Source organism: Athene noctua, chromosome Z, assembly GCF_965140245.1.
Source record: "Athene noctua chromosome Z, bAthNoc1.hap1.1, whole genome shotgun sequence".
Classification (NCBI taxonomy): domain Eukaryota; kingdom Metazoa; phylum Chordata; class Aves; order Strigiformes; family Strigidae; genus Athene; species Athene noctua.
The window spans coordinates 70,137,341-70,150,354 of record NC_134077.1 but is presented as its reverse complement, the minus strand read 5'-3'; the positions used below and the strand labels follow the sequence as shown (position 1 = coordinate 70,150,354).

At 39.3% G+C, this 13,014-nt stretch overlaps 1 protein-coding gene across 2 annotated transcripts in view; it reads left to right on the top strand.

Moving 5' to 3' along the window:
• The window catches only part of SLC1A1 (solute carrier family 1 member 1), a 56,879-nt gene that overhangs the window by 7,871 nt on the left and 35,994 nt on the right, over positions 1-13,014 (top strand). For both annotated transcript variants that reach the window (XM_074931306.1, XM_074931305.1), the window contains exon 2: positions 7,720-7,860. In XM_074931306.1, coding sequence (XP_074787407.1) covers positions 7,720-7,860 — 141 coding nt within the window. The remainder of the gene's footprint in view (positions 1-7,719; positions 7,861-13,014) is intronic.

Here is a 13,014-nt window from a genome sequence, read left to right as displayed (position 1 = left end):
GATATCATGTTTATTATGTTGAAGCTGTAGGTGTACTGTACTTAACCTCACAAATCTAATGAGTCACCAAGTTTATTGAAAAGCTGTGAAAGAGGCAAATTGTATTTCTGATACAACTTAATTTATCTTAACAGACTTAAGGATTAATCAAGGAATGAATTCTTCACACTTCTCTATTTTTTCTGTATGTTACTGGACTGTTCCTATAGGTATGTTCTGTAAGGCAGTTCTTGCTAGTGTACTGAGATACATGTACAGATGAAGCACAATTGTAAAGGATCTTTCTTTTCTTCAACTGTATTATCTTGGCTTTGTCAGATAGAATTTACATCTGCATACTGAAAATATTTGGAAGATATGTACATGTGAAATTAATCTATGGCATATTTAGATGAATGAGGAAATGAAGGGGTTCTTAAACTAAATGAGAACATTTAGGAGACACTGTTAAATTATCAAACTGCTTAGACATCTGCACATTGCCATTCTGAGGAACACTGGTTCAGCATCTAGCAGAACTGTAGTCATAGTCACAGGAGAATGGCCATTATTTCCCTTTTTCTGGCTGAATGAAATAACTTCCCTTGGTTTAACTAAGGGTGGGGTAGGTCCTGTGCAGGGCTGCATTGAAGAGAGGCCACCCTGTGTTATCAGCAATTGGTACAGGACACTTCGTGTTATCAGTCCTGATACAGGCTCCTGCAGCACAGAAAACAGCAAGAATTAACATGTCTTTGCTGGTTGCAGTGGTCTTCACACCTGCTGTAAGTACCCCACACTGGAGAAGCTGGTTCCATCCCCTCTGGCTAATAGTGCTCCACCTTGCCTTCATTCCTGAAGGTCCATCACAGGGAGTCACTGTCCACCCAGACTTTCCTCACACTGCAGATAACAGTGTGTCATTCATGTGAAGGAATTTACAGCCACTGCACCCTCAACAGATTAATCAGGGAGAGGACTCGGGGAGTCTCACCACAGCAGAGGAATGAGCACACCTTGCTCTAATACATTCCTACTAAATGTTTTTCAGTAAACCAAGGTCTGACTGGGGAACTTTCTTCTGGAAGATTTCTGAGAGAACTTTTTTTCACATATCTTTGTAAGCAAGCTGGTAGTCTGAGCAACACCAGCATCCAGAGAGCTAAGATCAGCTGCCAGGCAAGTATACCTAGAGACTCTTAAATCCTACCTCAGTAGTTGCCTGAAGTTTTCTAAGAATCTTGGATTTTTCAGTGAAAATTGGTAAGTTTATAGGAAAGAATATTAATTGTCAAGCGGAGTGCAAAACAGTAAAGTGCATAACATTAGAAAATATTAAAAATAATGCAAAGAGCTGAATTAATAAACTGGAATAATAAGTTTATAAGTATTATTATAAGTAATAATTTCTTCTACACCCTCTCTTTTAGTGTTCTGTAGTTGTCACTGTAGTTCTTTGTATTTAAGAGACATCCAGTGATACTACAGAAACTCTAGAGAGCGCAGAAACAAAGTGGATTTTATAAAATAGTACTAAAGGACTCAGACTGTATTACAGACTGGAGAAATCTTGCCTGCCTATACTGCAATTTGAAATGTTTATATTGAATATTTTGTATTGTGTTTCAAATCAAGTCAGTGGATTTTTTTTGGCAGCCTTTTCAGTCCCATGAAACACCTGCTGTAAAGATAATCCTATTAAGGCCCACCAATATGATAGAAGCAATTGTATTTTCATATGCCACATGAACAAAATATCATGAAATTATGAAGAGCTTGATCACTTTGTTAATAGCACAATCTGTGTTGCTACAGTACAGTTAAGTATCAGGTTTGAACTATGAGACATGCCCATGTTTTTTTCTTTCAATGCCATATCAAAGCAAAATTCCTGTAATTCCCCCAGTGTCTATCAGTACTGGCCAGAATCACTAACTCCGCTGCAGTGAAAGGGAAAAGTTGCTACATGTTGGAATTATATGAAAACAGGAAAAATCAATATATCAGGTTTTTTTTCAGAAAGAGACATGTCATTCACAACAGATCATTTTACAATACAGTTTGTTCTCCAGAAATGTCCTCTAGCTTTCTTCTCTCAATGTCTTTATGGTTCATTCTTAAGGATTGTTCCCATAATAAAGTCAGTGGGAGTGGAAGTCAATGTTCTGTTTCTGCAGGATCACACTGTCCTGGTTTTGGCTGGGATAGAGTTAATTTTCTTCCCAGTAGCTGGTACAGTGCTGTTTCAGATTTAGTGTGAGAATAATGTTGGTAGCATGCTGATCTTTTAGGTGTTGCTAAGTTGCAAATCCTGATTTAAGGATTTTTCTGATTCCCATGCTCTGCCAGCGAGCAGGTGCACAAGAAGCTGTGAGGGAGCGTGGCCAGGACAGGTGACCCGAACTGTCCAGAGGGATATTCCATACCATAGGATGTCACGCTCAGTATAAACTGGGGGGAGTTGGCTGGGGGGGAATCGCTGCTGCGGCATCCATCAGTGGGTGGTGGGCAACTGCATTGTGCATCACTTGTCTTTTCCTGGGTTTTATTTCTCTCTCTTTGTCATATCTGTCTTATTGCTACTACTATTTTTTTTGTTATTATTTTTATTATTATTTTTTATTCTATTTTAGTTATTAAACTGTTCTTATCTCAGCCTGATTTTCCTGATTCTCCTCCCCATCCCACTGAGAGTGGGGAGGAGTAAGCGAGGGACTGAGAGGTGCTTAGCTGCTGGCTGGGGTTAAACCAGGACACCAGCACACTGATGGATCAAGAACTCCCTGCTAGTTTACACCATGCATCCTATGTCCATGTTGTCATCCATGAGTGCAAATAACATGTCAGGGAGTCCTACCTCTTATAAACCAGATAAAATTGGTATCTAGTTTGGTGAGAAGTATGACCAGGCATGTCTGTGTTATTCACAGTTTAGTTATTTGTTTCTAAATCATGAGTTGTTTTGCCTATGAATGAAGGTAAAGAAAGTAAAGGTGGATAGTATCATGCATCATCTTTGTTATCCCAGATGTAATTATGTTCTGAAGAGCATCTAACTCACAGTGGTAATGATGTAAAGCAAGTAACTGCAGTCATGCCATACTGCATGTCCTGAACAGATTCAGCTACTCAGGGGTTCTGAATTTTCAAGTTCAAGATCTGAATTATGTTGACCCTACATATTTACACAAAAAAGGCTTCAGGATTTAGCCATCACTCTCTGAAAAAACTGTAAATAGTCTCCACGTTTGGTTGCTCAGATGGCTGCTGAGAGGGCAGCCCATTTTTCAAGTTTACAATAGCTGTTGGACAATCTGTGACACTCCCCAGAAATGCTACTATAGATGAGCCCAGAGGTTATGGAATTTGTTTGAACAGGATATGTGTTTCTTTTCTTAATAATCTCCTAATCTGTGTCATGAACTTCATCACAGTACTTGAAGAAGAATGTAGTAGTCCAATAGTTGTTCCCATGCAAATAATTTGCCTTTTTCCTTAGATGTTTTAGAAACAACAGCAGTATGCAAAAAGACATACTCTAGATGTAGAGCAGATTGTGGTGAATGTTCACCAGATACTCAAATGTCACAGAGTTAGCTTTGCAGATATTTGGAACGTACAACATAATGGTCTCCCAAGATACATTTTACCTAATTTCTGTGGTTCACTCACTGCACACATGTACACAGACCAGACTGGTTCTACCACGTTATTTCACAAAGCCATCATCTTTTAGGCCCTGGAAAGCCTCAGGCTTGACAGATATGGTGGATCTAGTGCTACATGCAGTACAGCCAGTTGCGGGTGCTATCCCCTTGCAGTACTTCCTGCTCCCCTTTCCCTGGGTAACACAACAAAAAATGGGTCATCCCATACAGAGGAAGCATGTATTCCCTCTAGTTTTTTATGCTGGGACTCCAAATACTACCTGAAAAATGGGTGCCAACAGACTTTCCCTGATATGCTCATTTTTGGTGTTTTTCTTCCATTCTGTTTTCCTTCTCTTGTTCTTCTCACCCTCACTCTTCACTTCTTTTAGTCTGCATTTACGGCCTTTCTTTGAAGGATTTTCTGTCTTTTACTGAGCTTGTAAAGAGGCTATGTGCTACCTGGGAGATTACTGCCACAGAGTCAAGGCATGTGTTGTTTCATATAGGTTCAGACAAGAGAATTGTCTTGTTGTCTTCTTCATGCATTGCAATCCCAAGGACCCAGACTGCATCTTTCTCTTTCTGTGTCAATGGCTGCTGGGAGAGAAAATGTAGACACAACACTATATAACGTGTGCTGTACTATGCACAGTTGCAAGGAGATATTTGCCTTAGAAAATGAAATTAAAGACATGAGATTGTGCTGGTTTTTCCACCTTCATTCTTCCCTTCTGCCCAGATATCTGGAACTTAAGTGGTACTTGCCATTGAGCTGTAAGTAGAGGATTGCTCTTGCGGTAAAGATCATAACCTAACAGCCATGTGGGCAAGAAGGAAAAGGAATGATAAGGGATGGAAAAGAAAGAAAAACAATGTAGCATGGACAAGAAGAAAGGTGGAGTGATTGAAACTGAGGAAGGAGGAAGAGAACAAGCAGGAAATGTGATGGTTTGCTCTTAAAAAAAAAGTCAATTATTCCATAAATGAAAAAGACAGAAATTAAAAGAAAAATCCTAATACGTAGTAGAAAGTTTGCCTACTATAGGGTGTTTTGTGTTTGTTAGAAGTAATTCCACAGGTAAGAATTAGTTTCAGAAATGGTGGAGTATCAGTAGCATTCATGTAGAGAAACTAACATTTTATAAGTCTTAGGACTTGCTTAGGACTGCTGTAATCAGTGTGATGTTCAAAGCACTGATGACCATGTGAAATATGTTTATGCTGGGCCACACTTCTTTCTGTCCATTATAATTCCTAGAAAGAAAGTTCCACTTGAACTTAGTTACTGAGGCAAGGATCAAAAAGTTCTATATATATCCATTTCCAGTACATAAGTAAATTTATTCTGCTGTCTAACCTTTTCTTGTTACTGTTACAAAATAAGATTTCTTCTTATATTCCTGTGGTAAATTAAAGCAATATATGCTAGATGCTAGCTTCAATTAAAAGGTAGCTGCATTTTACTATATTTTGGCATACTATACAAGTTAATATGGACATAAGTGCTCTGTCTGGTAAAGAAATAGCAGTGAACAAGGAAGTGGGAAATAGTGTAATTTCAAGAGATTGTTAGAATGAGGAAGTCTATTCTCAGTTACTGCCACTAGATAAATAATATCCTCACCAAAAAAAAGAATTAAACAAATCTAAATATGTAAATTAAGCTTAAGGAAACCCTGCTAAACTTTTGAGAGCACGTGGGCAGTTTTTGTAGTGAAATCTAAAGAAGTGGAAAAGAGAACTCTGCAGAATGAAAATGAGGGTGAATCTTTCTACCTGCTAGTAAACCTGTTAAATATACAATGATCAAACTTCCCAGCTGTTCAAACCTGACAGTCACCACCTGGAATAAAATGCACTTGGTTAGAACATGTCCTCGTCACACCCGCTCAAAGTAAAGTGGCATTGCACAATTTTTAATAATCATACATTCTAGTCTTGCTGCAATTTAACGCTAAATTGTGTGAATAGTCTGAAGACATGGAGATTACCTGTATACTTAGACTGAGCTGTTTACACTGGGGTTTTTGGGTTCAAAGCCTTTGCAACTTACTTCAATACATGTAACCATTTTACAGAGTTTTATCTTGTTTGTGGTTATCTTAAGGTGCAGACTAATTCTTTTCAACCCATTTTGTTCAGTCACTAGATTAGAAGTAGAGATCATTGTGTCTTTATCATTCACTGATCAACAGCATTTACATAATATTGTGAATATCTTCAAGGCTATTAAGATTCAAGATTGTTGAAAGGAATTTAAACTGCCCATATTCACTAGCACAGATGACACCCTAAATCAGAAATCTTAATAGTTGATTAGAGCAGCTTGTTTGCCTGAAAGGTTAACTTACTTATTTTCCATTTGTATTAACAGGAAAGACTTGGTAGGAGTTTGTAACCTGCCTCTATTTTCTTTCAATTTGTTTTTACAGGTGCAGATAGAGCACAGAAAAGATGGTCCATGAGCTTTTTGTGCTCTTAGGCAAATTCTGTGATGGTTACTAGCAGTTTACATTTCTGCATCAACTAACATCCAGATAGCATGTGAGCTAGCATAAACCACAGCCATGGTGAATCTTTACAGATTTTTGCAAAAATCCTTCCTACTCACTAGAAGAGAATGTTAATGAGCTTCTTGTTTGGTAGAGAATTGGATAAGGGATCCCTGTCTATTTCCTTCAGTATCAATAGTACGGAGCAGTTGTCTGTGGACTTGCCCAGATGGTTTTGAACCTGCTAGTATTGTCTACCTCCACAACTTCAATCACTTAAAATAAGGAATGTATCCTATAAGTCTGTTTAGTCACACTTTACATGAGCTTCTTGAGCAACATCTAACTTAAATGCCTTGTATATCATTAAAAAAAAAGAAAAACAAAAAACAAACCAAAACCCACAACAAACAAACAACTGGGAAAAGAGGTGCGTTTGGCTTGGGCACTAACAGCTTTCCTGGGACCCTGCAAGTTTACATAAGCCAGTGAGGCTGGTAAAGGTAGACTGATAGCAGCTTCTTGTGTTTTTGTAACAATTCTGCTGCAAAATACATACTGCTAATGTAACTAAAATACCAAGGGTGTAAATAATTCCGGTAACTTCAGTGAGGCTATTCATACAAATGAGGCTGTTCATACAAGTAAGACCTTTCAGCACAGGGGTTAATGAAGGATTCTGAGTTGCCATGTCACTCACTGAATCCAGTAAGGGATTGGATATTTTGATACTCAGTTTAACCAGGACTCTGAAGCATGACAAGTTTGTATAATGCTTTCTAAACGCTGATGAACACATTTCCCATACCAGTGATTTTCATTGAAAAATCATATTGCCTGTCAAACTGAATAAATTTGTCTTTTGGCCTATGAGTTATTTTCTTTTGGTAGAACTCTTATCTGAGATTTGTCTCAGAAGTTAGAACTACCTGATAATTCACTTAATCGAAAGACAAGAGGAAGTATGAAGGTGCCTTGTGCTGTGTGGCTCACTCACTGATTAAACTTAAAGTCTGGTATTTTGTAGACGGTTGTGTAGTACGACGAGTGTGAAATATGCTGAGTGTATTTTTTTATTAATTTCCTGGAAATTATGAAATTAATGTAGTGATTGTAATCACACTAATTTCTTTACTGTAGAGCCACAATTACTGAAAATATTGCTACTGGGTAGGCATATTTTCACTGATAGAAATTACCTAAAATATTTATATCATATTCCTTGCTTTAATGTTTGGTAGTGTTTATACATTATATTGATTATTTTTAATGCCAATTATGGGTCTTCTAGAGCTAGTGAAAACAGGTAAAAAGTCACTGCTGGACTGGGCTGATAATCAGAGGACATAATCAAGACTTTACCAAGGACATACCTAAAGACATCCTCTGATTTTCAGAATTATATATGTTATTACTGTGCCTGTCATCAATATATACAACAGAAAAGGAAACATTTCTGATTTGCTTTAGAATTTCCACCATGGATGTAAAAATGTGTCTATTGTTTGCCCTTTTTGTTTTACTGTTCTTCTGTTTTTCCTTCTTTTTCCCCATGTCTCTACTGCTAATTTGTGTCACACTTTTTATGTGCCTTTTAGGTATTGGAGTTGGCATGCTGGTACGGGAATATGGGAAACTGTCTAACCTGGATAAATTCTACTTTTCCTTTCCTGGAGAAGTGCTGATGAGAATGCTCAAACTCATCATTCTGCCATTAATCATATCAAGTATGATCACAGGTATGGCTGGAAATGTACTGTTAACTGCTGAGATTATCATTGTGATTTAACTTTCTAAAAGAAATAACCTTTAAAAACAATTTGTCAGAACTCTATGATGAAAAGTAATTAAGTTATAAAGAGCTGTGACGTAATAACTTAAATGTTTATAGATTCTTGTATCTTTCTCCCTGTTTTCAGGAGTGGGTTAAACAGTTGCAAATTGCAAGCCCAAAGCTGCAACTGCATATTCTCAGGTACAGAGTTAACTATTATAAGTAGTCTCATGCTGCCATTTCACAAGAAAGGGAGAGCTGATCTCATAGTTTACATAAAAAGAGGAGATTCCTCACCTACACTTCCCTGGTCTCAACAAACTCCCATGAGGTGCCTTGCGTGAGCTTGGCATTTACTGAATCCTTCTGTGAGTCCATTCAATTCACTGACCTGACAGAAAACTATAACTTGGGGAAAAAAAAAAAATAAAAATCTGTTTGGTGTGCTTGGTTCAAAGGAGTTTTGGAGAAGTGCAAGAGAGTAGGGAGGGGAGCTGTGTGGCCAGAAAGGGGTTATGGAAAGAAGAGCAAAGCTTTCCTCTTTTGAAAGAAGCAAGCAAGCCATTGGCTGGAGCCCTGCTGTGGCATACTAGAATTTGCTAATAGCTCATCCAAAAAAAAAAAAAAAGTAAAGAAAGCCAAACAAACTTGTCTTTATTCTTTAAGTCTTTACTGAGGAAACAAGGGTTGTGACTGATTTCTTTTACTTCCTACAATAAATCAGAAAACATTTGTCACTATAATATCCTATTTCATCTCTGTGAGAGACACGAAACCAGGCCTGTGAGAAACTAAGACAAACAACCTGGGAAAGCAAAAGTGGAGGTTGGTTGAAGAAATGCCTCAAACACTCGCAAGACAAAACTCTGAGTCCCAGGGTGCATTCTGTGGAGGTCGAAGCTGATAACGCTGCCCCATGCAGCTGGGGGAGAGAGCCCTGTGGAGACAGGATGGCTCTGCCCTGGGGCACCTGGGCAAATTTCAAGGGCCATGTGTCTGGTGAATGAACTTTGCTTCGTTATCCACGAAATGCATATTAAAGTTAACACTCCTCAATATGTTAACGAGGGCTGACAAGATTATGCCAATTACATCATGCCATGGAACACCTTACTCCTCTCCCTACATGGGATACGTAGCTATGTGGGTCGACCTAGGGGACGGACCCAAGGAAAGCGGGTATAAATCAAAGGGGTGAAGAAAGTGCTCTCTCTATCTCTCTCTGCCTCTCTCCCTGCCCCCCCTCTGCCCCCTGGCCCCCCTGGAGAGAGCAGTGGAGCAGAGAAGACTGATGCAAGCAAAACAGACGGCTGCCTCCTGAAACCCTCGCCAGTGGGATCAGCGCAGGAACCCAGACCGGTGATCTGTATTTCCCCATTCCCTCTATCTCCCTCTTTTTTCCTTTTTCCATTAAGAAATGCAAGGCATATTATATTGGTTGCCACAACTTGCCATATACTTGGCCAATTATCGTGTGTTCAATTAGTACATTGTGGGTAATTAAAAAATGCTTGGACTTGGAGACTTGTCCGCTCCAATTGGGGATTTGCGAATCTGAGTCACTTGTCCCCCTCGTCTGAGCGGGATGTGACAATCTCCACAAAGCCTCTATTTTGGGAAAAAACATATTTATGTCCAGGTGTTTGTTTGGTTGGATAGTCATGGAAATACATCAGACATTTGACTGCAGAAAAGGAGAGCATGTCATGATCAGAAAATGACAGGGGAATTTGGATCATGCTATGAAAGTGCTTTCACAAATAGGGTATTGAATGCAAACTCCCAAGCTCCTCAAAGTTCATGGCCAAAAATATCCCTAATTTCAGCAGCGCACCACAAAGTGGGCCTATGACAGGAAGAGCCTAAGGGAAGCTTCCAAGGCCTTTGAGGCATATCTGTAATGCAGGGTGACAGGGTTGAAAAGGAGAATATCAAGAGCTGCACGATGGAGGCATCCAGAAAGGAAAGCTGCAAGAGGCAGAGTAAGAAAAGGTGGCAGAAAATAGACAAGGGCTGTGTCCAGAGGAATGAAGGGAGATGAAACAGTACATAAAGGAGAGAAGAACAGAGAGAGCAATAAAAAGGGCTTGATGTTTTAATTAATAGACAGAAACAGCAGCATTTTTCTATAGAGGAGGAAATGAGACAGAAAGCAAAGGAAAACTGAACTCTACCTTTTATAATATTGAACTTGAGTCTGTGACAAAAGATCCAGGAAAAGATGCCAAGATAAGACTAATCTATTTCTTTTTTTAGAACAAGCTTTTATTTGTAAATTAAGTTGGGCCTATGTCTTCAGAAAGAAATTATATCATTAGGATAACCATGAAATGAATTATTTATTAAATGTATCCCTGTCCAGTAGTTGAGGAGAAATGAATCATGTGGCTAAAAGTACTATCCTACTATTTAATGTTTACCATTCCAGCATGAGTAAACTGCATTTGTAACTACTAATACAAACTTGGATTTTAAAGATTGTAGATTACAGGAGTTAGATTTATATACAGACGTGAGAATGAGATGCTCTGATTCTGACCTTGGCATATCCAATTTAGATAGAAAGAATGTAAATGTGATAATCAGATTGCATAACACTGTCTAGATGTTAGTTGATGCAGAAACGTAAACTACTACTCGATCTCTTTCTTTTACTGGGGAACCCAGAACTGGGCACAGGACTCCAGGTGTGGCCTCACTGGTGATGTGTTTATGGAAAAATCACTTCACTCCACACACTGGCAGTGCTCTTCATATTATTGCACAGGAGGCTATTGGCCACTTTGCTATGAGAAATTGCTGTCTTATGGTCAGCTTGTTGTCCATCAGGACCCTCAGGTCCTTCTCTGCAGAGCTGTTCTCCAGCCAGTCAGCCTCCAGCATGCCTTGCATCATTCCTCCCCAGATATAGAGCTTTGCATTTGTCCTTGTTGATCTTCATGAGATTTCTCTCAGACAAATTCTCCAGCCCGTCCAGGTACCTCTGAATGGCAGTATAACCCTCTCATGTAACAGCCACTCCTCCCAGTTTTGTATCACCTGTGAACTTGCTGAGGGAGCACTCTGCCCCAACATTTGGGTCACTGTTGGTTTAGGCCCTGCCGGGACCGGAGACCACGTTGCTGTTGCCCCTCCCCTACCCTCAGCCAGTCAGGCTGGAAGTGAGGCACAAACCCTGGGTTAAAATAATAAGAAATTTAATACAACAGTGTGATAAACAATCTGAACAACAACAGTAGCAATGATAACAACAATAAACAGCAATAACAGTAAGCAAGACAAAAGCTATACAGAGAAATATGACAATGGTCACAGAACAAGCCCACCATGTGCTCCCCGTCACCAGAGCCACAAAGGAAAAAGTTCCCGTGCTCCTGCACCTGGACCTGACTTCAGCATGTTATGAATAACCCGGCTGGAGATCCCTTCCCCCTCTCTGCTGGGGAAATTTAACCCTATCCTAGCTGAACCAGGACAGTCACTGATGAAGATGTTATACAGTCTTGGTCCCCGAATTGACCTTTGGGCTACACCAGTAGTGACTTGCCTCCAACCAGACTTGTGCTGATGATTACAACCTTCTGGGCCAGGACATTCAGTCAGTTTTCAATTCACCTCACTATGAAATTTTCTAACCTGTACTTTGTCATTCTTGTGGGCATGTTATGTGAGAAAGCCTTCGTCAGGCCTGAAAGCCTGCGTCAAAAGCCTTACTAAAGTCAAGGTAGCCGACATAACCTCTTTGCAATTCTGAATATTAGTACCAAAGCAAAATTCACACTTTCAGAAAATACTATAAAGAATAGAACAAGGAGAGGAATTAAAAATTTAAGGAGGATCCAGGGTGTGTCTTCAGCTATGTCTGTAAACAAGACAGGCACCTCACTGTTAGTGGCAAGGGCACATCTCTGCATTTGCCTCTGAACCTTCCCTGGAATGAGACACAAAAGTATTTTCCTCAAAAATAACCTTATCATTATTGACTAAATGCAGGACATACAAGGATAGCACTACAACCTGCATGCTGGTTGTCTTTGGTGGGACCATTGGCATTCTGAGTATGCCCACCTCCTCAGGATTTTCATATTATATAGAGGGCTTATATCCAGTGATCACAGCTGTCAGACTGTACATGTTCACAGGCTCAGTGGCAGATATTAGGGCCCTAATATATATGAAGCTACTGCAGTAAAACTAGTGACAACACATCAGCTGGTCCTGAATTGACTGTCTTTTTAGTTCACAAGTTAAGGGGTTGCTACTTATCATGAGAGAAAGTTAAACATTAAGTCATGTTATTGTACCTTTTCTGCAGGCTAAGAGTGTGCACAGAGACAATTGCTATGGCTGATTTAGTGCATAATTGTAACCAGACCAGGTCCTAGGTACAAAAGCATGTAGGAAGTTTTGATGCCTACAGGAGGCTATTTCATGAAAATGTCATGTCAAAATACTGGATTATTGTGGCTACACAAGAATCACCGACTTTATTGAAAATACAATCTGGTTTTCTTTTTTAGGATTAAAATGTCTTAAAAGGTGATGTCACATCCTGAAAAGTGTCAACTTCTATGCTTTTGAGACAGTAAGCTATGCACAGATGCATGTCGCATGACCAGATCTCTGTTCATTTGGACATAATGATGTAAATCAAGCCCACAGCAAAAACAGTGATGGTGAGAATCACTCCCTGAGATTCCAGGAGTTTCTGCAAAATTTAAACTATTAGTATTTTTAACTTGTTGGGGGAAACCCTATCTTAGTGGAAAAGCTCATGGACTTCTTTAGTTAGAGCAGGAACACAGTCTATTTTCAAATTGAAAAGGCAAAATTCTTCCTCTGGTTAAATGAAGAGCTTTGTAGAATGTGTTTTCCTTCAAAAACACAGTTCCTCAGAGTGTAGAAGAGGGAAAGCATTGTGTACATACTTATTTATATACTGTATGAGTTGCAGTTGGTGGAATTTTTTCACTGACCTGCCTGGAGGCTGAACTGTAACCTAACGAAAAAACTGACATAAGCACTGAGCATTTATTTGTTTGGAAAAATTTGAAAAAGGTGGTTAATAGGTCACTGCTTTGGGGACAGAAGAGTCTGAGTAGTGGCATGCTCTTTTAAA